Here is a 24,496-nt window from a genome sequence, read left to right as displayed (position 1 = left end):
ATAACTTTTAATGAAGCCTCTAAAATAAAACCTTTCTGGTACCCGTGTGTTTGGTTACTGTGATCCACTCTTCTAACTCTTATTTTACTTCCCTCTTACACTGTGATTTGTTATGTTTGAGGCCTCAGTGGTAATTCCTTCGGGAATTATATTTTAGAGCTTAAACTATTATTTTAACTTTTAGCACTGCTAATTTAAGTGTTTTCCTGTTTGCGAAATTTGAGAGATGAGAAGAATTTATTTTAACCATAAGAGATTGGAAGAATGGGGCAAAGAGTGTTTCATTGAGGAATAACAAGGAAAGTAGCCAGTGACTGAAAAGTTGCCAATCGAATTGTGTTGACAAGTGTGATTTGTGTGAGTCCCTTAAGAATGAAACAGGATCATAATAAGAACATCAAAGTCATAGATGGTGTGAGTGAAGGAGTAGCTTGGGAATGGAAGGGAATGGCTATTAGGATATGTTGAAATTACCACCTCAAAGAAACACAGGAGTCCTTACAGTGTATGTGCTGAAATCCTTTGCTTCTGAAAGCTGAAACTCAGAAGAATAATCCCAGAAAAACCAGACAGAATAATTCTTTAAGCTGTCTCCATTTTAAAATTGCTTATTATTGAATTACAGAAATAACGTATAAATAGCACTTTGTAATAATGTCATGAGCAATCATTGTCGACTTGATGCATTTCTTGCTCTTCTGCTGTAATTCCAAGTACTTATCCTCAGTGTCTGGTGTTTCTTAAACAATCCCTCGATTGACTTGATTTGCTTCCTTCTCTGCTTCTCTGCTCTGTTTTCCATGAGTAGTCAATTGTGTTCTGCTTGGATTTTCAGATAGCAAGTTTTGTGAATAAGTCAGCCATGGACATCTCGATCCTGCAGCGGTCCTTGGCCATTTTGGAGTCGATGGTGCTCAATAGCCACGACCTCTACCAGAAGGTGGCCCAGGAGATCACTATTGGCCAGCTGATTCCACATCTTCAAGGGTAAGCGTGCTGATGCCCCCACCACGGGGAGGGGAAATGCTTCAGGTGGGCAGCCTCCTTGGTGTCTTGGAAAACGCTTCATATTGGTTTGATTAAATACACAGAAAAAGAATCTTTATTTGGCTTATAATCACACCATGTACCATGCTTGTCCCCCATCACACTGAAATGGCAGTTACTTAGCCCTGAGTGAGCTCCATGCCTATTCTTGGCACTCATCTGTCCCCAGTGGCTGACCCTTACTAGGCACTCAGTTTTGATGGTAGATCAGTTGGAAGATGTCAGTAGAGTTTTACTTTTAATAAGACATAATAGGATAATTTGTTTTCTTAAGTTCTCAACAAAGTCTTTCCTTAGTCATTTAAAATAGTGTTTTCTGTGATATAATGATTATTTTCATAGTTCATTAGGAGTTTTTAAAGGCAGTATTCTTTCTTAGGCCCAAGGGGATTTCGATGACCTTCTTCTGTTGTATTTTATAATGTATGTATTTTTTTCTAGAGGCTTGAGCTGTAAGACAAGGTTCTTGCAGCCAGTAGTCTTGGGGGCTTTTTCTCTTCTCTCCACCCTGAGGTAACTAGGAAGGTTGTTTCCGATGATACTGGACTGAGGAGGACCCCCTGCACAATGCCACTTTATAAATTAAAGAATTTGGGCTGCAGGTGGCAACAAACGTCCTGAGCCAGCTTACCCAGGACAGGGAGTTTATTGAAAGGATACTGGGGTACTTTGTAGAACCCAAGAATGACTTAAGCAGCAAAGCCTTGGGGAGGACAGAGACTGTGGCCTCCCTGGAGTCCTCACAACAGGCCTTTTCTCTAGCGAACTGGCTGGCACTAATGTGACTCAGCTCCCAGTGACTGCGCCCTCATCTCTCAGGTCACATTTGCAAATTCTCAAGAGGAAACCCGATTGGCCCATTTGGGTTGGGGGTGCAGGAATAATCAGGAGGTCCCAATATACCAAAAACGTTAACTGTTGTGTTTATAATATAAACTACCAAAGTGCATTAGATATTTCCTTCATTAGGAGGGGGGGATGGTGACCAGAATGTGAAATTTTAAGTCACACAAGCTATGGATTGTGGCCTCTGGGCGAATTATCACATGCTCTAAAATGATGATTTTGTGTGAAACCTTTTTAGAAATCATACCAGTTTCACATTTTCCTGAATGTGAAATGTATTAACTTTATAGTCTGTATCTTTTCTCTGAAACTCGAGGGCATAGTTTCACATTCGCAATGCACTTCCCCAAAGTGGAGAGTTTATTATTTGCCAAGCTCTGTGCCAAGGATTTTACATACATTACCTCATTTTATCCTAAAAGCAATCCCTTGAAATAAACATGTTCTTGCCAGGTGTTACAGATGAGGAAATTGTGTCTTAGGGACACTCCATGAACTTGTCCAAGGTCACACAGCCGACCTGTGGTGCGCCGGGCTTTGTATTTCATCATGCCAAAGGCCGTGTTCTAAGCCCTGCCTGTCGCTAAATTATCCCTAAATGTAGCTCGTAGGCTGCTCTTTGTTTATGCCTTGGGTCCTTCTTGTTTACTATTTACTGTGCGGCTGCCAGTACATCTTTGCTTCATTTGGAATTTCTGATATCATTCTGGTAAAAAGCAAATTTGTAAACATAAATACCTGTTCTTGTTTTTAAAAAGTTTTTATGTAGAAATAGATTTTTAGAATATGTAATATCATTGCCCTGGAGACAAAGCAGTTTCCTTTATAATAAGCCCAGCAATGTGGGGACCTCCAAGACTATTCCCAGATATACTTCATGCATCAGAAAGAAAATTACACACTCACATACACATACGCACATGCACACACACACACGCACACGCACACTTGCACATTTGCAACTTCTGGGCTCATGCTTTTAATCCTAATAGGGAGAAAGGGAGAGAGCCAGCTGGCTACCTGTACCCTCTGGGTGATTTCCAATGAGCAGTGTATTGTCCAGCTAGGGATGGTAAATGTCCTCCCACTGTGTTTCCAGCCTTGTGAGGGTTGAAATATATTCTCATTGCTGAATGCATTTCCTAGGTCCTGCCTTTCTTTCTCACCATATTTTGGAGAGGTGATCATGAGCCTTATCATAGTCTGACTCAGGAGTAGCCTTTTCTGACTTTCTGTGTTGTTCTGTGTCTTTACAGGACAGATCAAGAAATCCAAACCTATACCATTGCAGTGATTAATGCACTTTTCTTGAAGGCCCCTGATGAGAGGAGGCAGGTAAGTTGCCTTTCTTTTGTCTTAAGACTATACCCAGGGCTGGCAACTTTTGGTGCAGAGAGAACCCTCTCCTTCCCATCCCGGGGATTCCTTGGGCCTCCCTGCTGCTCTATGGCTTGGCTGGCCAGACTAGGATCATTCACAGATCCAGTGGGAACTAGGTGGAGATGGGCAAGCCCTTGTCTGAGGAAGAATGCTAGGAATGTTCCAGTGGTGGAGCCCTTTCCTCAAATGAAACCCAATGTGGAAGCCCAAAACATAAAAGGATGAAAGTGATGCTGCTGTGATAAAAACAGAGTTGGAAGCCCCTGTGACCGTCTGTCATTTCGTTGAATGCACACTGGGACAAAGTGGGTGTTAGCCCCTTTTTCCTGGTGAGGAGCCTGAGACCCTGAGAGGTGTCATGCTTTGCCCAGGAAGTGTGAGATGGAAAGGTGAAAGGACAGGAGGGAGAACATGCAGATTGCTGCCACTGGTTGAGATAACTGTTCATATGTCAGAGGGGCTCTTTGCTTGATGATATTTCTGTTGTCCCTGTGTGAATGTGGCTGGGAAGACTCAGCAATTCATTTCCTCTCCTCTGTGTAAACAAAAGTAAGGAGCCCTTTAAATGTATCTATGTGAAATCTACCCTTTGATGCTCTTCTTTGTCTGTAGATCTTTGGTTCTTCTTCAGCTAGGGAAAGGATCCTTATAGAGGGGGGTGTGGAAGAAGTGGGATTTTGCATGTCTTGGAATATAGCTCATACCTCAAAATTCATTTATGTTTTTTCCATCAACATAACATGTAGTCTGTTACCTTGGTCACAATTCACTTCATTTAAAAACTGGGTGGAAATATGAAATCTTTCAACCATTAGAAAGTATGCTGGGGAGCTCTATGACACTTACTAATAAATTGTTTTAGAAGAATTTAGAAAGCTAGCATGCTACTGAACACTGTGGCAAGAATTTTATTTTTTCGTTGCCAAGGATTTTAAACCTCAGTGACTAAATCTGAGGGTTTCTGGTTTCTTTTCCATTCAGGATTGTTTGCTCATTCCTGGGGCCTACGTTTGCACAATGAGTGGAATGACTTTATACTTTCCTGTGCTTTTGGTTTAGTGTTGGCTGGAGCCAAGAGGGCCTGCCCTCCCCAAGCCTGTGCTCCAGGCTGGATTTTTAAGGGTGGCTTTGCAGGTCTTAGGTGGGATCATGAGTGGGGCTGCTCCTTTTATATTTATATCTAAATACTGAGCTCATGATAATTCCCAGCAGCCCAGCAAATTGCCTGGAGGCTCTCATTGTGCACATGCTCAAGCCTGACATGGGTGTTGGAGAAGCTTGATCCTTCTACAGACCAGACCAATGACGTCTGGCCAAACCACATGGTAGCTGAGTGTAGACAGTCAGACCTCTCGGGAGTTTCCTTTCCCCATTTGTGGAAGAAGAGGCTGGCTTAGAGGAAATGTAAAGCTCATGCTTACCCACTTGGGTCACTGCGTCTAGACATGAGTAAGATGCATACACCTTGCATCTTACTGTTGTATCAAGAATTACTGTTAATCTGAAGAATCGAAATTGAATGACTATGGAGAAATAGGGCATCAGGGGTCAATCTGTACTGACTCCAGGTTGGTGATAACAATGAAAATATAATGCAATATGAATATAACTTTAGGTCTGGATTCTGTGAATCAAATCTTCTTTTGAAAATTAGGCAATATGAGACTGACATGACACAATTTGCACATAAATTGCTCTAATAATAATAAACCACAAAGGGTAGTCTAATAACATTAAACTATTTGAGTAAACAAACCAACTAAGAATGATAGAGTGTATATAATTGAGGAGAAAATCGACAGACCATTATTTGACTAATTTAGTCTTTGAAATAAAAGTTGTTACAAGGCACTTACTTGCCCATAGAAAATTAGCTTTGGCTTTATAAACTGTGTTGAATTTAAGATGAATTAATGACTGTTGTTTGTGAAGACAAAAGGAGGATTTTGATTTTTAATTAAAAAAATTTTTCAATGAGTTAAGAGAGAGTTAAACTCTAAATAAATAATTTCAAGTTCATAGTGAAGAAAAGTTTGATGTTATTTTCTGAAGGTCAGTGGAGGCCTGCAAAGCAAAAGATCAAGCTAATTGGTGATATTACCTGGGTGGCTGTATGTAATGTGAATTGTTATTGGCTTTTGTTCTGAAAAATTAAAAATTCTGAATTTTTTGGGCAAATAGGAAAATTTACCAAAGCTTGTCATCAGTAATAATTTTTTGAGAGTTTACCATGTACCAGGCTCAGTGTTTTAGGTCTTATTTCACTTAATTCTCATATCAGTAAAAAGCCTTATTATTTCCATTTTACAAATGAGGAAATTGAGAATCAAGGGGAATAAAGAACTTGACCAGATTATTGAGCTGCTAAGAGTTGGAGCTGGAATGCCAACCTCCTCCTTGCTCTTGTCTGCAAAGCATCCTATTGAATGCCAGTCAAGGAGGCATCACCTGCAGAATTCTCCTGTATTTGCCTAGTAAGGAACTCCCCAAAGCCTGAAAGACACCAAGTCCATTTTCTCACTCCAATTACGTTAAAACATAATCTAAACATTTGTTTATTGGATTTACAGGAACACCTATTTTTTGGTTTATCTTTTAAAGCCATAAGACATCAGATAAATTATACTCTAGAGAAAAAATTGTATTTCAAATTTCCTTTCCAACCTGGGGCCAAACACATTGGTAAGCCCCCTTATCTGGATCCTTTTCCTTACAACTACTCACCGTTATTTATTTTACTATTCTCATGGCAAACATGTTGGCAAGATCCCTTCAAAATTTCTCTATAGATGTTTATGATTTTGATAAGCATTATTACAAAAAACCTTTTTAGTACAATTTGGTGGGAAAATCAGAAAGTATGGATTCCAAATGAAGAAGTTTTAAAACTCGTAGAATTGCATTCCCAGAGAGAGGGAACCCCTGCAATGACTCACAGTGTGTGACTTTCACAGTCCTGCTTCCTACTTTGTTCTATGCAAAGACTCTCCTATGTACATCATGTTTTCACCAGACATGATCACATACATGCACTGGTTTTTTTCAACTACCTTTAAACAAGATTTTGTGGACATCTTTTCATGTCAGTATTTATAGATCCATATTTATTTCTCTCTATACTTTGATTTCATCTTAGTGGTATGAAATATTCTTTATGGATTCAAGAGTTTACTTAAACCATCCCCTAGTCCTGGACAAAAAATCCATGATGTGGACAAGGATTTTTCTCTTTTCTCTCTGATCAAGCTCCTATCTCTTAGGAATGTAGTAGAAAATGTTCATTTATTCTTTTAGCAAGTATTTATTGTCTACTCTGTGCCAGGCATTGTGCTCTAGGCTTGGAATACAACGATGAAAAGGTTGGTCTCTGTGCCCCTGAGATGCCCATAGCCTTACGCAGAAGATAAGTACTATAAGCAGATAAGTGCAATAAGTGCTGTGGCAGATGTTGGAAATATATTGTCCCTTCTAACCTATTTTAAAATTTTATAAATCAATAGGCTAATATGGGCACAAAGAATATTTTTTCTTGTTTTTGGTTTGTCAATTAAGCAATAATTTCATTTTAATAAAAGCAAAGAAATTAATAAAGAATTATAGGGTCCTCTGAGCCTTTTGTTTTTCATCTGGTTCAAGAAAAAAAAAAAAAAGAGACCTTTCTATTTTGATCGGGAAGAAAGCACGGCTTTCTATGCACCGTGGAAGGCAAGTTCTTTCTGGATTGCCATTTAACTTGTTTCCGAATGTGTCACTGTCTTTGCCCTCTTGTTTTCAAGAGGTTAGGAGAGGACCTAATATTGGATTTTGACTTTAATGCCATCTAGCTTTTTTGGATCACACTAGCGTATTTATGCACTTTTCTCTTCAATGCGGTGGGTCAGCAGGGGCGTTAAAATAAAGCTATAACCTCTAACAGATCCTCTGAATTTCCATCCCTTCTTCTCTCCTGCTTGCTTTCCTTTCTGTGGTGGCCATGACGCCGTTAGGTTGGTGTAGAGAGCAGTGTTGACATCCTTGATTGTCCTCTGACTGTAAGTCCCCACGTTTCCTTCATCAGCACACAGCGGGCCCTGCGCCCCATTCTGCTCCTGTCCAACCCTGCCTGTGTGTCCCCTCATCCTTCCTCCCTGTCTTCTGGGTTCTCCTTGCTGTCTGCAAGTTTTTTGTGACCTTAATTGAATTCATGGGTGTGTTTTTAAATCGTGGCTTAGTTTCTTTCCTCTCTTCTCATTAAGAGCAGCAGCATTATAAATACCCCCAGCAAAAGACAACGTTTAAGTATCTTCCTGAATATGAGCAGTATTTTTGCGTTGGAATATTTGCACCAAGATTGTGCTCAACGATTAAATTTTCCTTTAATGTCTGTCAATATTGAGAAAGGGCATCTATGAATCATTTCACATAATAAATTCACCTGCAAATCTCTGCCAGTCGGGCAGACCAAAGCACAACTTGCAGAAATGAGGCCTAGCAATACTGAGTGTGGACCCTAGAGCTTAGCAACTGCCCAGATATTTGTCCTTTGCTAAAACTCTACTCAGTTCATTTGCATAGACTAAGCCCTGGGTGTCTACTATGCCCTCTTTGGTTTTGCACAGATGAAGATGAAATGGTCTTTAGAAGACTTAGATCTTTAAAATGATGGTTCTCTAGTATTGGAATCTCCTCGGTGCAGGCATTTGTTGCCAATTAAAGGCACAATATAGTCTAATAAAAGCCGATGAGCCTTTCTCATGGAGAGCCATTGCTTTCATCTGGAATGTTTCATGTTTATGCAGCACTCACCTTTTCCAGGAAGGAGGAAATTCCTAAAAAAAAAAAGGAAATTTACAAGTCCCAGATTTCCTTCCTTTGCATTTCGACATGGCTTTGTTATCTAAACAGAACATTCGAACAGTAAGTTGAATACTACTGTCTGAGTCCGTTATTTCATAAGAAATACTGCTGATATCCAGTTACGAAGCACACCCCAGGATAAAGTCATTTTGGACCATGTTGAAACACATCTTTTCTAACCTAAGCTTTTGTGTGGGTGTGTTTTTCTTCAACAGGAGATGGCGAATATTTTGGCTCAGAAGCAACTGCGTTCCATCATTTTAACAGTGAGTACCTCTGTGCTGTGAACACTTGGTGGGGAGGAATGGCCTGGTGTATTTATTTGTCTCCTCTTTTGGCTTCAGTTTGTAGTTTGTTCTGTGACTTGCTTCTGTGGTGAAGCAGTAGGAACTAGCAAGGAGGAAAAAAAAAAAACTGGAGTAAACACGGCTTTCCCACAGGAATGGCCTCATAGAATTGAGGGAGGAGTCTCTGGAAGTGTTCTAGAGAGGAAGACCTTCTGGCAGGAAAGGCTGGAATTCACTCAGTGGGTAGGTTTATTAGACTTTACTATAGCTTCATCCTTGCCTTTTAGGAAATCAGGGGCTGCAGGACTGAAAAATCCACCAGTATGAGCTGACACTGTTTTCAATGAGGGAGCTAGTTTGAAACAGATCAGACTCAGAGAGAAGTCCTGAAATTTTGACCCTCATTTTCCTGGGTCCCTTTGCAAGAGAAAGGCAGGAAAGATGTACAAGGAACCCACTCAGGAACTGCAATGCGAACACAACTCAAAACCTTGGTGGAAAAGAAGCCCTACATGTTAGGTTGCGAATGTTTAGAAATAAATCAAATAGCAAGATTTCCTGAGGCCTTATCTGCTACTTGACTTTTAACCAAAGGCTGAAAGAAATGCATGTGATTGATTCCCCTGCTTACCGAAAAAATGATTTCTGCTTGTGTGATTCTCCAAGCTTACAATTACACACACATACACACACACATTCCAATACGACGAGGCCATTAAAAATTAAAAACCTTATAAGGGCAAGCAAAATAAATATTTTAGACCTGAAAGCCAATAGTAACGACTACAGTTTGTCATCAAGTTTGATTTTAAACTTCCTGGCTGTCAAGGATAAAGAGGAACCATATGAATGTAATTTTCATTGTTTGATAAAAGAGGTACCCCAGGTTCTTCAGGGATGACGTATTTTTCCCCCTGGAACTGGAATCTGAAATGGGTGTTGGTAGAGCATTCTAATAGATTGTAGGTCCAAGAATGGTTTTGTAGAAATTGGAGAAGGATTTATAATATGGTTATTCTTTATACTGACTCTCAATAGAAGTGGAAGCTACAATATTAATGTGTAGTTCAGTGAAGGTGTTTGTGCAAGGGGAGGAGAGTGAGGAGATGAAGGATTAGATATGTTGAATTCCGGTCTTAGCCTGTTGTTGGTGTGGCTGTCAGAGTTAGAATGCCCAGAGATGGGGTGGGTGGAATGACTATAGCCACTATGTCTGAAAGATCAATTTGCTTCAGTGGGACTTCTTTTATGAGACCTTCATGGATGGAAGTTCAAGGTTGGTATTCTTGGCAGAAACTTGGGGTGCAGATACTTTCGAGTTGCTAATAAAATAGATACCTATATACTTTACTACCCATACACTTTGGATACTAAAAGTATGCTATGAATTAACGTTGTGTTCTTAAGATTGAAGGATGTGGGGTTTTATTCCACCCTCAATCCCATTGCCTAGCTTCCCACTCCCCATAATTTTGGTTCAGCCACTTCCTTCTATTCTTTATTCTTCTCCCCATTCGTCTTTCTTTAATTGGCTATTTGAGCATGGTGATCACAACCAGTGTGGAGTCCAGATGCATGCTGGGTTGAGGGGCACCTAGAGAAAGTTCTTTCAGGCATCAAGGCATGGTCGGGTCTCACACATTCAAAATAACGATTTAAATGGTTGTCTCACCACAGTGACTGGTTGTTTGGCATTTTTATGGCACAACCATGGTCTCTGCCAAAGAGGATGTATGTTAGGCCCAAGTGTCGAATCTCATTTCAGACCCAGCTCTGACTGGGGGCAAAGGCCCACATATCTAGTCTCCTGCCGCTCCTTTTCTGTTTGTTCCATTTTGGGAAGAGTCCTTTTATTTTTCATTTAATTGTTAACAGGCGGGTAAAACAATGCATATCAATTCACTCCCTGCATTGTTGTGGTGGTGGTGGTCCCTGTATAGTTTCCACAGTGAATTAACTACAAACCTGATAGGCACTTTGCTTTTGTGTGTTGCTTCTAAAACTTTTCCCCATTTAGAAGTGGGATCACCTGTCAGAGACAGTTGTAGATTAAGATAATGGCAAAATTGCTCGTGATACATATGCACTATTTATTCCTCTACTGGATGCAAGAAATGCTTCTGTTGTAGAAATCCACGGTTCTCTCCAAGATACTCTCATTTCAGGCACACCTTCTCTTTAGGTTTTATAGGCCGCACTCACCAGTGCATTTCCAGTGCCTTCCCCTTTTCCGCTTCCCCCTGCACACAGTAGGTCTTTTCCTGGTTCTGGCCTAGAGATCAGGAACCTTACTGGGCCCTAGAATGTAAAGGAAAGATCCAAAGTCACCTGTGTCCTCATGTTTCTTCTGAAGGGTGGTCCCACCAACCTACACCCCTCGTGCCTCCAGATGAAGACTTCTGAGGTTCTACTTTCATAAGGATGGAGGTTAACTTTTGTTGTTTGCTTTTTCTTTCTTTTCTTTTTAAATTTCATTTGTGAACCATCTCCCCAGCATGTCATCCGAGCTCAGCGGGCCATCAACAATGAAATGGCACACCAGCTGTATGTGCTTCAAGTGCTTACCTTTAACCTCCTGGAAGATAGGATGATGACCAAGATGGACCCCCAGGACCAGGTGAGTGCTCACTAGACAGCAGTAAAAGCACAAGAGGGAGAGAAAGTGTCATCAAAAGTCTTTTCTCTGGCTACTCCCAAACCAGGAGGTTTTAGATGATGATTTCATTGTCTTAGTATCATCTCATAACTTGGGGGAACGGATTTAAAATTTAGGTGAATCTAGGATTAGAGAACAAAGTAAATGAATTTTTTTATTATGCATCAAACACACACATATTCTTCCTTTATGGGATAAGAAAGCTTGATGTCACATGGCCACAGACCTTGGCCCTTGGCCCCAATACCCACAATGGTAACAGTTTTGGAGTCAAGTTCCTAGACAACGAGGGCCACTTGGTAGCTTTGTGTGAGATTCATTCTGCAGGTTGAGGAGGTAATTTCCATTCTCCAGTGATCAGTGCCGGGGATGGGGGTCCCAGGTTACACCTGATTTCTGAGCTTGCATTTTGTCAGTTGGCTGTTTGCTGTAATTCTCTCTAGGTCTCTGGTAGTTGTGCATGAGAAGTTATGTCTCTATCCAAGGGCTTTTGGGGAACTTTACTGTGTGAGGACAGAGAGGAAACAGCTGGGAGCCCTGCTGTAGCACATTTTCAACTTAAACAGCGCTGCAGCTTTGGAAAGGAAAACATTCATTATTGGCACGTGAGGGCCTGATCTATCACAGATGTGAACTGCACATGTGAAGTGTGTAACTGCTGTAGCACTTCATTCATGGCGCTAGGCCACGCGTTTGAAAATGATGGAGAGGCTTTGAGAGGCCATCTAATGTGCCCCGGACTTATGGCAAGGCCAAGTCTCTCCCAGAGAGATGACTCTGTCATCTTACCATTTCCAGAGATAGAAGGCAATGCATCTTCATGTGGAACAGCCCTCCTTGTTTGGAAATCCTTCCTTTTATTTATTTAAAATATATTTTTCTTATGGTGGTAAAATATGCATAACATAAAATTTACCATTTTAACCATTTTTAAGGGTTTGTTTCATGAAGTCACTTCTTAGTGGAGTCAGGGATCCCTTGTCACTTGAATATTGTTCATAAACCTTGTGTGCCTCTCGCTTAGTCTGGACAGTGCAGTCCTCCCAGGTTCTCCAGGTTGGCCTTCTCCAATCACAAGCCTCCCATTATATTTGGGGCTCCATTTACAACTTCACTAGACAATTGACAGAGTATTACAGATGACTTGGCTGTGAGGATAATTACGGAATGAAGCCAGGGCTGACCAACGGGGAGAGTGGCAGGAGGAGGAAAAGTAGGCAGAGCTGTAACGTAGAACATTGATTGTCTTTTATCTGTTTTCCTTTTGCCTGAATACAGTGATTCATTTGACGCCGGGAAAGAAGGGAATATATGTAATATCACACAATGAAAGCAGCTCACTCCCTCTGTTTTTCTCCTTAACGCCTTCAGGCTCAGAGGGACATCATATTTGAACTTCGAAGAATTGCTTTTGATGCAGAGTCTGAACCTAATAACAGCAGTGGCAGCATGGAGAAACGCAAGTCCATGTACACGCGGGATTATAAAAAACTTGGCTTCATTGTAAGTAAGCCATCTCCAGTAAGCTCTCTCCTTCCAACATCCTCGGGTCTGACCTCAGCCACGTAACTGATGTCTCCTCCGAGCGTGTGGTCCTCTTGCGCCTTACAGAATAGTTTCCACATTTTCCAGATGTTTAGCTGGTTTAAACAGGATCACATGAAAATCTCTTCTGGCTGCAGTGAAATGGAATAACTTGCACAAGTGTGACTAATACTAAGTTTGTTTATGCAGTTCTGATTAACTGTAACCAAGAGTAGTTAGCCTGGAATATTTCTAGACTTCATTAAATCTACTTCAGAAGATGCTTAAGGTTCTATTTGAATTAAATGGATGAAGGCAACTGTGGAATGAATCTTATTATTGGGTTAGTGATTAGATTACTTACATACATCGATTTCATATCAAAATCAAATTGAGAGTCTCCTGAAATTTAATCATGATGAGATTTATGCAATTTATATTTTCCTAAAAGTTTTGTCTTGCGACCAATGCTAAATCTCCTAGATTTTCTTTTTTTTCAGTTTGTACATCAGAACACAGCTTGTCCTGAATATAATCTGTTCTTTTTGTTTCTACTTGCGTTTCATTCCTGCCTTTATCATCATATTTCTGTGTGACCTTGGGCTAATTAATCTCAAATTCTGCAGGTGTAAAATCGAGTTTCCATTTTAACCTCCATCATAAATGACATAAATGAGATTTTGGCTTCAGTGATTAGAAATCACCAGGCATTATTTTACAATTGCAATACTCTTTCCTGGAATACACACACACACACACACATTACTATTTATACAATTTTGTACTTGCTTTATGTGTTATTTGGGAAACCTTGTCTTTTCATGGGAATTGTCTTTGAAAATGTTTCCACGTCGGTTAACATGTATTGTTTTCCATTACTGAGGAGCTTTTCGTTATTTGGATGTACTACAGTTTATTTAACCAAGCCCTTTTACTGAAAGTTTCAATGTTTCAAACTTACCAATTAAGTCTGTCATGAACATCTTGGCTGCCCAGGGTTTATGCATGCCTGTGATCACGTTATTAGAATGAGTTTGTGGAACTGTCATTTCCATAGCAATTTGATATTACCAAATTACTCTCCACAAACATTGAGTAACTTCCACTTTAACCAGCAGTGGATCAGTCACCGTTTTTTTGAACCTCTCCAATAGAGTTTCTTAAACTCAAAAATAAAAAAGCCAAACTGACAATCTAAGTTCTTGTTTTTGTAGTGATAATCTTGACATGTCTTTTCTAATAAGAATTCTTGTCAGACATTGTATTCAGCTTTGCAATTTGCTTTGCAGAGGTATGATGACATCGTTTTTATGCCATCATATTCCGTATTTTGACTTTGACATTCCATTTGATCTTTTAGTTGGATCTGTTTTTTTAAAATTTTCACAAAAAGTTTCCCAACTGATGGACCAGGTGACAGGTCTCTGTACTTGGTAGGTGTTGATGATCGAGGCTCCTGGGTAGCCCTGGCCCACACTCACCCACCTGCGTGTTGGCAGAGCCTGTTCACCTGGGATTTCGTGGAGGCGGTGTGGATGGGGCTCACCTTCTCCCTCACCCCCAGTTCCTTCCAGGTTTTGCTTTTGTGTGTTGAGCAAGGTGTATCCAAATCACCTGGGAGGCTTTGCAAAATCACCCAGTCTCTCTTACCCTGAAGTCATATCCAAATGGCCCAGGAAGAGATCAAGGCATGCACATTTCAAAATGCTTCCAGTTAATTCCATTTGTCCTGGTGGAGAACCTGGGTGTAGGGTATGGCCGAGTTACTGCCATTTCATCTTCCTCCTTCTGCTACTACCTGGATTTCTGGTGCCTTTGAACCACATAGAAAATGCAAAACTCTAGCTCTTTACTTGTTCTACTCCTGCGACTCATTGTGTCTCTGCCCCAGATCCTAGTGGTTTTTGTCAGGGGCACTTGGATCCCAGAATGTACAGTGTCCTTTCTCCTTCTGGCCATGTGTGAGAGGGATGGAGGAGAGAGGGAAACTAGGGGATGAACACTTGGTGGAACTCAGGTCATCACAGGTCTCCAGGTATAGTACACATGCATAATGAGGATGGGAGGTGTGAAGCATCTCCCTTTTTATTCATGCGCTGGTCTTGTGTGAAATCACCAGAGTATTCCATGAGCCAGACTCTGAGTGGTTTTTCTCAATGTAGCTCCATCTGTCTTGACATGATTATTAATTCCTTACATAGTTTGGTATTAGAGCATCTCTCTCTCTCAGTTTTCAGTGTCTGCTGAGGGTTCTGCTTTGTGAGTACTTTATGAAGAACAGTGTACTTTTTTAAATTGAAAGTTAATTTTATGCAGTTTTAAGGCCTTTAGCACTTCTGTGGCCTCCTCTCCAAGGTCTTGAAAAGTCATTTTAGAAAAAGCGAAGACTTCGAACAGAGAATAACCAAAAGAGTGTTGGTTTCCTTTATTTTTCCATGGTTCTCTTTTAGGTTTTCAAATTTAGTCCTTCCTCTGAAACTTCTCCCAGGCCACGATCTTGCATCAGAGAGTTGAGAAATTGGAAAGACTTCTTAGTAGTGGTTCGTAATGCTAGAAATGATCCAACGGCTTTGACAAGCAGAGATTTTCACTTTGAATGCCCAGTGAGCCAGAAATAGACAAGCCTCAGTAAAGGGAACCACGCGCTCATTGCGCCATCTAGAGACCGTCATGCAAAAACGCTGAAAGCTGGCCAAGTAACCTCAAGTCTGGCTGCAAAAGCTCGAGATGCTGTAAACAGACCTGGTGTAGAATTTTCTCTGTGCTTCCAAAAGAGGAATGATCTTGCCTGTTAACGCCTTCCTAAACTCCTTCCTGCTAACTCCTTCAGGAGCAATTTGAGATTTTGGATCATCTTTTGGATCTCCTTGAAGAAAAGTTCAATTCATACCGTGAAGATTGCTATTTCTCATTTCACGTCTCCCAAGGAGGCAGTGCCCGCGAAAGGTTAAATGATGTGTATGGAGTTGAGTGGGCCCAGATTTTAATTCCCTTTTTCCTACTTACAAGCCATGGGCCAGTTATTTAACCTATCGGGGTGTTCGTTCCTCAGCTGTGAACCTGGGCAGGGTCTCTTCTATTTCAAGGTTGTTGAGAGTTTGCAAGACCATATATTAGTAACCGGCACAGCACTTGGAATGGCATATACACCTAGGAAATGGAACTTCCCTTCCTTGCTCTTTCAAGAGCATGTATCATGGAAATCATAGGCAGCTTTTTAAGTTTTCCAAAGTTGAAGAGGCCGTTGCTCCAACAAGGCAGGGAGGACAGTTTGTTAAAGGATAATAAAGTGCAGCACCTTTGAGGAGGCAGATGGGTCTCACATTCCTTCTCAGCACAGCATCCCAACAGAGCAGATTTTTCTGATGAAATAATTCTGAAATCTCAATCTAAAGTGGCTTAATGGTTTGTATGGTTAATCATAACACAGAAAAGCACCTGCTCTTAAAACAAAGCGGCTTAATCTTCTAAGATCTCTGAGTCAATGATTCTCTGGTTTCAAAATGGACATGCCTTTGTAGGTCCCCTGGGGGAGGAGGAGGTTAGGCTTGTCTGGGACAATACTATTCTTACTGGAACCTCTGAGGAAGGGCTCATGTATTTCTCAAGGTACTAGAGGGCAGATCCTCATTTTAAAAATGACTTTGTTTTGAAAACAGGGGAAATGCCTGTATACGAACCATACCCTGTTGATTATAATGACCAAGAACTGTGCAAAATGGTTTTAATACTCCCAGAAGAGTTGTGTTACTGGCCACTGACCCTTCAGAATTTGTCTGTCTTGATGTCAAATTGATAGCTTCTCTATTTGTGAATTTTACTTTTGTCCCGTCTATTGGGCAAGCATTAAAAAGGAGATGTTTGTGGTTCATTTTTCTGATCCCTCTTGAACCAAGGCAGATGTTAACTTTGGAAAAGGCTTTTTTCCCCCCGGTTGCCTTTTTTTCCTTTCTTTTAGCTTGACTTGGGCTAAAATAAACTCATTTTTAGAAGAAACTGTTTCTGAACAATATAATGTGCTTTAATATGAAAAGTTTGGATAAGCATTTCCCTTAACATTTTCAGATTGTCTTTAAAAACTGACTAAAATGTGAAGGTGGAAAAAAGTAATGGGAAAAACATTATTTTAGAATTAAGATTCTCTTTTACAACGTAGGTTTGATTGTCTTCAGGTTTGGTGAGGCCGGCACCTCATCTGGAGATGATTGCTATTGAAAAGATAGTTTATTACTCATCGTTACCAAGACAGGGAGCGTGTCACACTGCACAGGGGCCACATGGGGAACCAGCAAGGCCAGTCAGGAGGCAGAGGGAGTGAGGGGAAAACATGGGCAAAAGAAAACATTGTGGCTTTCACGGGAAAGGCAAGGCAAGGCAGGGTAAGCAGCTTAGTTTGAATCATTTTAGTGGCTCTGGGGCATAGGGGCTGTCCCTAGGGGTCTGGTACCTGGCCCTGTGGTGATTGGGGCAGGGGGATAGTGGCCCAGAGTGCAAAACCTGATAAAGGAGATTGCTGGGGTTCATTATTGGGATTGGTTGGTTTGCATGTGAAACCACACTTTCTCTCTCTCGGGATGAGCTAACCCTGGGAAGGGCAGTCCCCTCAATGTCAGCAAGGACTCAGGATCGCAAAACATCAGAAAATACAAAAAATAAAAAAAAAAACATGATTAATACAGATTCATGTTCACATTTTTAGAGGATTTTCTATTTTCTTGGATAATATAAGATAATTATGCATAGTTATGCAAGTATAATTATGCATATTACATATTCAGTGCTTGGTGTCATTTTAATACATATTTTCTCAAATACAGATGTCAGGGAATGAGGTGAGATATGTATTTATATATCTCTCCCTCCGTCTCCATCCCCATCCCTGTTCCCATACCGCAGAAGAAAACATCTTGGTCTACATGCTACTAGAGTTCAACAATTACTGTGAGAGTGTGACATTGGGATTAAGGTTTGGCTCTGTATTCAGGTTGCCTAGGGGTGATTCCTGACTGTCCCCCTCACAGGTTCAGTGACTTGGTCAAGTTACTTGACATTTTCATGTCTCAGTTTTCTTATGTTTAAAATGGGGCGTAATAGTTGTCTCTATCAATAGGATTGTTGTGTGGATTAAATTAGTAGACACTTATAAATCATACAGAACAGTGCCTGGCACATAGTAAGCAGACCATGAATTTAGATGCTATTTTGATGATATTACAATTACTGTTAATATTATTATTGGAACATCACCCAGTGCCCCATGACACGGTGACAGACAGTGATGGGGGAATGTGAGAGTTGTAAGTTGTCCCAAGAGGATGGAGAGAAAATGTATGGTTCACAGTAACAGTTAAAGATGAAAGAACAATGTGTGCTTGGGAAACTGCAAATAATCTGTCACAGCCAATGTTTATGTCTCATGGAGAAAGAGAAGTAGAATTGGCTTTGCAAGAAAGGTATAGATTATAGAGAATTTTAAATTCACAGGGGCTTGAAATATACAGTCAGTCTTCATTATTCATGGATTCTATATTTGCAAATTCATCTATTCACTAAGATTTATGTGTAACCCCAAATCAATCGTCATGGTGCTTTCATAGTCGTTTGCAGACATGCACACAGGGGCAAAAATTTTGAGTTGCTCAACAGGCACATGAGGTGCAACCAGGCCATCCTCCGCCTTCTTGTTTCAGCTCTCATGTTGTAAATAAGTGTTCTTTTCGTGGTTCAGTCAGGACCACTTTTTCAAGATTTTGTGCTGGTGGTTTTGTTGTTTAAAAAGGCCCCCAGGTGTAGCGCTGAAGCGCTGGCCGGTGTTCCTAAGTGCACGAGGCCGTGATGTGCCTTACGGAGAAAACACGTGTGTTAGGCAAACTTAGTTCAGGCATGAGTTACCGTGCTGTTGCTGTGAGCTCAGTGTTAATGAATCAACAGTATATATTAAATCAGCTGCCTTTAAACAGAAATATATGTGAAACAAGATTATGTGTCGATTGTTTGACAAAAATCTTGTGACCAGAGGCTCGAAGGAACCTAACTGAAATTCTCCGAGTCCTAGCCACACAGCATTCAGGAGGTCTCAGTGCAGGCTGGGGTGCCCTGCAGGAAGCTCTGGCCAGTCCTAGCCAGTCCACCCAGCCCCAGCCGATCTCTTCCACCTGAGGGACCCTTGGGGGATGTTGGTGAAGAGATTACCAGTGACTGAGACTCCTGCATGGTTCAGTCAGGATGAACTCCCGGGCAGATACTGCCTGTGCCTGTTCCCCGGAACTAGATCTTCTATATTCTGCCTCGTTGCTGCTGTGCTCTGGTTCATTCTGATCAGACACTCCCTTTTTCCATTTTAAGTGCAGCAAAGCCCCAGTCCTAATCACTTCTAGTCTTGCTCCATCTGGGTGTAACTAGCGGGGAGATTCCAGTCATTAGTGAAGCTGGAGCAGAATCAGCCACCAGATGGCACAAAACCACAGCACCGACTCCCAGCCAGTCTCCTCGCTCCGCCCCCCGAACTCAGATGACCAGTCACTGGGACGCCCAGTTACGTTCCAGCTCTGCTTATCAGCCTGCAGAGTGTGAAGTTGTAGGACCAAGACAGGGGGCCTTAAGATTTCCTCAGGGGGTCTCTGTAGCCTTCATCCAGGCCCTGCAGAGAGTAGGAACATTCTAAGATGCCCAGCTTGCCTCCTTGTTAAGTGAGATTCGCCTGCTGTTCATGGCAGGTGAGCTTTTATCTGGTACCCACATCTCCTGACTCTCATGCCCAATTATTTTTCCTTAGGCTGTCATGAAAGCCTTTTACATGGGGCACAACTATCCCTACATCTAGTATTTCCTTATGTCTTAACATAGAAATGCAGGAAAGAATGCCCTGGAAATGGAAAGTCTAAATGAATATTGACTATAGAAACAATAATAATAATGTGCTTTAGGGTTTAAACATATATATAAATAATTAAAACGTGTCACAGCAATACATGGATGAGTAGGAGTGGTAAATGGGGTCAGAGTGAGCCAGCATTGTTGGGATGGGGGATGAAGCCTGTCTCGGGAAGTTTGAGCTGATTCTTGATATGTATTTATTAGGTGAGTAGAATCTTATAGAATAATTTTTCAACTTTTTCTTTTACATAGCCACTTCTGGAGTTATATCTTGAGAGGTGTCTTTGAGACTTCTGTCTTAGTGGTAGGGGTCCTTCAGCCTCTTGGACATCTTTTTTCCCTTTATCTCTGCCTTTCCTATCCTCACTCCAGCAGATAGCAAGGAGGATTCTGAAAGAGAAGGCTTCCAAAGGAGAGCATTCTAGGAGGCTGCTAACAGTTCGGGCAAAAACTTGTAGGCAGTTATGTTCCCTTGCTTGATTGAGAGGAGAATCATGTCTTTCAGGTGACTCCTTCCCTACAAGTGAAGAGAAGACCGCAATGTTTTGTCCTAACATGTGCAGGGTGGGCTCTGCGCTGTCTTTATTAGATGTTTTTGGTTCGATGATACAGAGCATGGCATGCACTGGAGACGAAGACAGTTTGGTTTTAAGGGCAGAGACCATAGCTTTGTTCAGGTTGTGGCCGCAGATGGAGTAAAGGGAAAGCTAGCTTTGGAAAGATCTCTGGTAGAACCAAGAAGATCAGATATCGGGTTTTAGTTCCCATCATTGACCGGAGCAGAGCAAATCCTCGGGCCAGAGCTGCTGCCGGCTGGGCTCTTCATGTTGGTATCCGCAGCCTCCACCTCAGGTTAGCCTCATCATACTTCCTAGTGCCGCAGACAGACTTCAAGAAGGTCCACGTAGAATACGTGCAGATCTTTTCTGCCCTGATCCTGCTCTGCCCTCCGGCTGGAGTGGGAAAGGACAGTCATAACTGGTGCAGTGTGACTTGCAGGGGCAACCCCAACATGCGCTCTCCCTGCCGGTCAGAGGTCGGAGTCAGACCCATTCTCCCCTGCCCAGCTCTTGCGGCAGGGCATGTGTTGTCACTGCTATGTCCCTCTGTTGGGGGATTTTACGTGTCACTCCCCGTCCCCTTCCCCTAGAAGCCGGAGGGGGGCAGAGGAGTAGCGGGAGCTGGGAATAATCCTCTCTCAACATCAGCCCACCAAGATGCAGCATTAAGCTGCGGTGGACGCTGTCTAAAGATGATGAAAAGTACATCAGTCCTTACTCCTCCACAAGGGACACATGGTTAACTGTACTTTCGAAATGTTTTGATATTTTTAAAGGAAATATTTTAAAGGAAAACTTTAAAGAATAACAAATGAACTCTAATTCATCGCCATGACAATATTTGAGCTTCGTTCTTCTCTTGTGTTTTTTACTATAATTAATTTTAGCTCTAGGCAAAATTTCTCAGAGACGGCTATTGAAAACGGAATGAGGAGACAGGTTCCTTCTTCTGGTTTTCCCAGCTCCTTTTCGTCTCATCCCAGATCATTGCGCCTGAGGAGGGACGTTTATCTCCCGCTAGAGCTCAATCTGTTTTTGATCACTAGGGGGCGCTCCAAACAAAGGCATGTGTGTTATTCTCCAGGCTAAAGACGTTTTCACGAAGAGCAGTTCTGATGTGCTTGAGAAGGTAGAGTACTTAGCCTTCAGAGTGGGGTAATTTAAAAAAAGATTTAGAAGAACCCTACCCCAGCCAAAACCTTCCACCTTCCATTTTGAGCTTAAAACCCACAAGAACGTTGTCCCCTTTAGAACATGGCTGTGGCAGAAGGAGGCAACTTTAATAAAGTGTTAGTCACTAACCTCTTAGAATATCGTGCACACTTTCTTGGCATCCTTTCTTTGTACATAGAACCTTGAAGCCAAAGGGCACCATCCACCAGGTGCAAGGATGATGCATAGGGGATGTGGGCTTAGTGACATATAAACAAGTCAGTTTTATTTGAGACTACATACCACTGCTTTTATGAGCACAGCCTCTGGGGTCAGACTGCCTGGTTTTGCATCCCAGCTCCTTGCTCATCAGCTGTGTGACCTTGGACAATTTACCTAACCTTTCTGTACCTCAGTATCTTCATTAGTAAGATAGGAGTGGTAATAGTTCCTACCTAAACTTGTTATGGAGATCAATGAATTAATAGATGTTAACTTCTTAGAAACCTGCTTGGCACTGAGAAAATTTTAATAAATTCTAATTATTGGTATTACCATTGGGATCTGATGGCCATAGTGAGTCTGGGATCTGCATCTCCCCCTGGACGACGGGGACAGTTCTCCAGCTGACCATAACCAGCTGGGGCAGGGAGTAGAAATATGTAGCTTCGAAAGTGAAGCTAATCCTGAGGGTGACATGTCCCAAGGTCCTTGAATTCTAGAGAATTCTCATAAGAGTGCTTAGCAGGCAGGAATTTCATACCCTGCCAAGATCCTCGTCAATGACAAAGTGGTTCCTTTTCCTCTGCCTTCTGCTACTCAGGAGGTAGCACGCAGGCCCATTGCTAAGTATGTCCTTATGGATCCAGCCTGTCTTAGGGTCTGCTCCTGTGAGAATTTTCAAAAGAAGGGAGAGCTCAAAATCACAACATAAATCGAAGGATTTCTGCTATCCACAACAGGAAGCACTTTTCAATTGGCTGACTCCATCAAGGATAACCCTTTAGGGTGGCTTGGACCTAGGCTGGACAGTGCTAGAACCAGAGCACTGGATCAGTGTCTAGAATAGGATGAGCAGGTATGGGGTTCTGGACCCTGTGATGGGTTGTTGTAAACATCCAGCACTTCTTCCATTATGCTTTGCTATCGTTGCCTGGCCTGGTGATTTTGCCCCTGGTAGGATTGTATCAAGGCACCCCTGAGAACAGTGCTGGCTCTTCTGGGGTGCAGGCAAGAGAGCGAAGCAATGGACAGTTAGAGACCCAGGATGCAGTCGCCTGCTTGCTGTTGACCCTGCTTTTGACAGCCGTTGAACAGCAACACAAGAGTTATCATGCCTTCTATTTTTATCCTCTTTCCTGAGACTTTTTTTTTCCTTTTCCTTTTTCCAAATGGTCACCATTTTTGAATGTGTCTCATAGTTCTGAATTCCATGTGAGGTGACCTCAGGAGAGGAGGTGTGAGCACGACATCCAGACCTGTTTCGTGTCTGGGAGGAAGTAATTTATACACCGAGAGCTGGCTTCATGGCGTGGGATTCTAATTCTGGGGATGGCATTTTGTATGTGTAGGAAGACTGTCAAAACCTTTCCAATGGGAAGGGACAAGAACCGATTTGAGAATAACGTGGTTATATAAGAGCTGTCCCGGCACTGGCATCATCGCACGCTTCCTGTACTTGTTCATTCCGAAAAGGAGAGAAAGGGGAGCAGGAGGAATTCTCCTTGAACTCTTGCAAACCTACAGACTTCCCAGTGAGAAATGATGCACAATCCTGAGATGGTTCTGGAGACAACCTAGTTAAAAGGGTAATGGGTATTGCTAACCCTTTGCTTTCTTATTATTCTTGCCCTTCCTCTTTAAATGTTTACCAAATTGAAAAGCCTGCTGAGAATATATAAATTTCAGGTGGCCCAGTGGGGTTTCCATTGGTTTTATATCAGTAACGAAACAGCCACAGCAGCAGCCCCCACCAGCCGCAACATTTTGAGTGCTTCTTGGGACCTGGGCCAAATGGCTGCCATGCAGTATCTCATTTCATCTCTACAAGGCACCAGGCACAGCTGCTATTATTCCTATTTCTGAGATGAAGAAAATGAGGCTTTTCAGCTGTAAGAGGTTAAAAACCTGCCCAAAGGGACTGCATTGTTTGGGCAGCACAAGGACACACTTGCAGACTTAATGTCACTTCTTGAGTTGTTTAACCAAAGGTATAGACTGCAATGGCAGCAAGGTGGTGAAATAGATGAAGATAGCACATCTTGGCACGGCTCTTTTTCAGGCCTCCAGGTGCCTGAAGTGGGGATGCAAAGCCAGGACACTCTCCCCTCCCGTAGAGTCCCACCAGGGTTGAGAAACCTGCCAAATGCTTGTCTCACTGTGGCCTTTGCATTCTTAGGATGACACCACCACGAATGAAGTCTGTACACCAACCATCTGCTTGCTTCCCCTTAAAGGAACAAGAAAAGACCGTTGACTTTGCTGGTTCTCAAATCAAACCCAGCAGGAGCAAGGCCACATCCTTGTCTGGGGGTAAAGAGAAGAATGGCGCTTACCTGTTTTTGAAAATAATGTTGCTTCTAGTTTTCCAGAGTCCTAGAAAACCTTCCCAAATACTCAGGGCCAGCAGGTGGCAGCGCCAGCATTTGGCACCATTTCTGCATGATTCCAGCCTCCAACTCAGCCTCTGGGCTGTGCTCTCTTGCTATGTAAAGGAAAATGAAAATGCTAGATGAAAGGTCTCACTCTCTGTAGATTCAATTCAGGTCAACACGGAGGCCTTGTTTCCCTTCTCTGCTTCTTTGACCTGTGCCTGCTCTCTCAATGTTGTCCAGTGATTTGAGTTTCATTGATTTTGTGCTGAGTCTTCTTTGCCCCTGTCCTCTTCTTCCTCTTGACTGGGAGCCTTTTCCCCTCAGGGATGCTTTCTCTTTACCACACTGATGCTCAGCTTGCTCTGTGGCCAAAACAAAGTAATGAAGGAAAGCAATCGCTCTGATGACCAGGGTCCTGAATTCCATCTTCCTTACTCCATGGAAATCCAGAAATTGGCCTTAATTCTCTGTCTCCCATTGTTCATGGAGCCCGGTGTTAGCAATTTTGAGTTTGCTTCTTTCGACCATCCAGCCCTTTTATATAATTTACCAGAGATGTCACATATGTTCCTTCTTAGCTCCCTGGAAGACTCTTGCACATTCCCACTGCAGCCATTCCCTGTCACTCATGAGCCTGGGGAAAAGGAGGTGGGCTAGAGCATGGGGCACAGGAAGAGGGAGACCCCTGCAGTTTGGCTGCTGGTCTGGGGTCCACCACAGAGAGTACACTTAGGAGAA

At 42.2% G+C, this 24,496-nt stretch overlaps 1 protein-coding gene across 4 annotated transcripts in view; it reads left to right on the top strand.

Moving 5' to 3' along the window:
- The window catches only part of ELMO1 (engulfment and cell motility 1), a 521,525-nt gene that overhangs the window by 187,580 nt on the left and 309,449 nt on the right, over positions 1 to 24,496 (top strand). For all 4 annotated transcript variants that reach the window (XM_014840709.3, XM_014840711.3, XM_014840712.3 and 1 more), the window contains 5 exons: positions 836 to 987; positions 3,150 to 3,228; positions 8,325 to 8,375; positions 10,891 to 11,013; positions 12,424 to 12,555. In XM_014840709.3, the coding sequence (XP_014696195.1) occupies positions 836 to 987; positions 3,150 to 3,228; positions 8,325 to 8,375; positions 10,891 to 11,013; positions 12,424 to 12,555 (537 nt within the window). The remainder of the gene's footprint in view (positions 1 to 835; positions 988 to 3,149; positions 3,229 to 8,324; positions 8,376 to 10,890; positions 11,014 to 12,423; positions 12,556 to 24,496) is intronic.

The sequence above is a fragment of the Equus asinus genome, chromosome 1, assembly GCF_041296235.1.
Source record: "Equus asinus isolate D_3611 breed Donkey chromosome 1, EquAss-T2T_v2, whole genome shotgun sequence".
NCBI classification, from domain to species: domain Eukaryota; kingdom Metazoa; phylum Chordata; class Mammalia; order Perissodactyla; family Equidae; genus Equus; species Equus asinus.
Note: the sequence above shows the minus strand (reverse complement) of the source record. Positions and strands in the feature narration are given on the sequence as shown.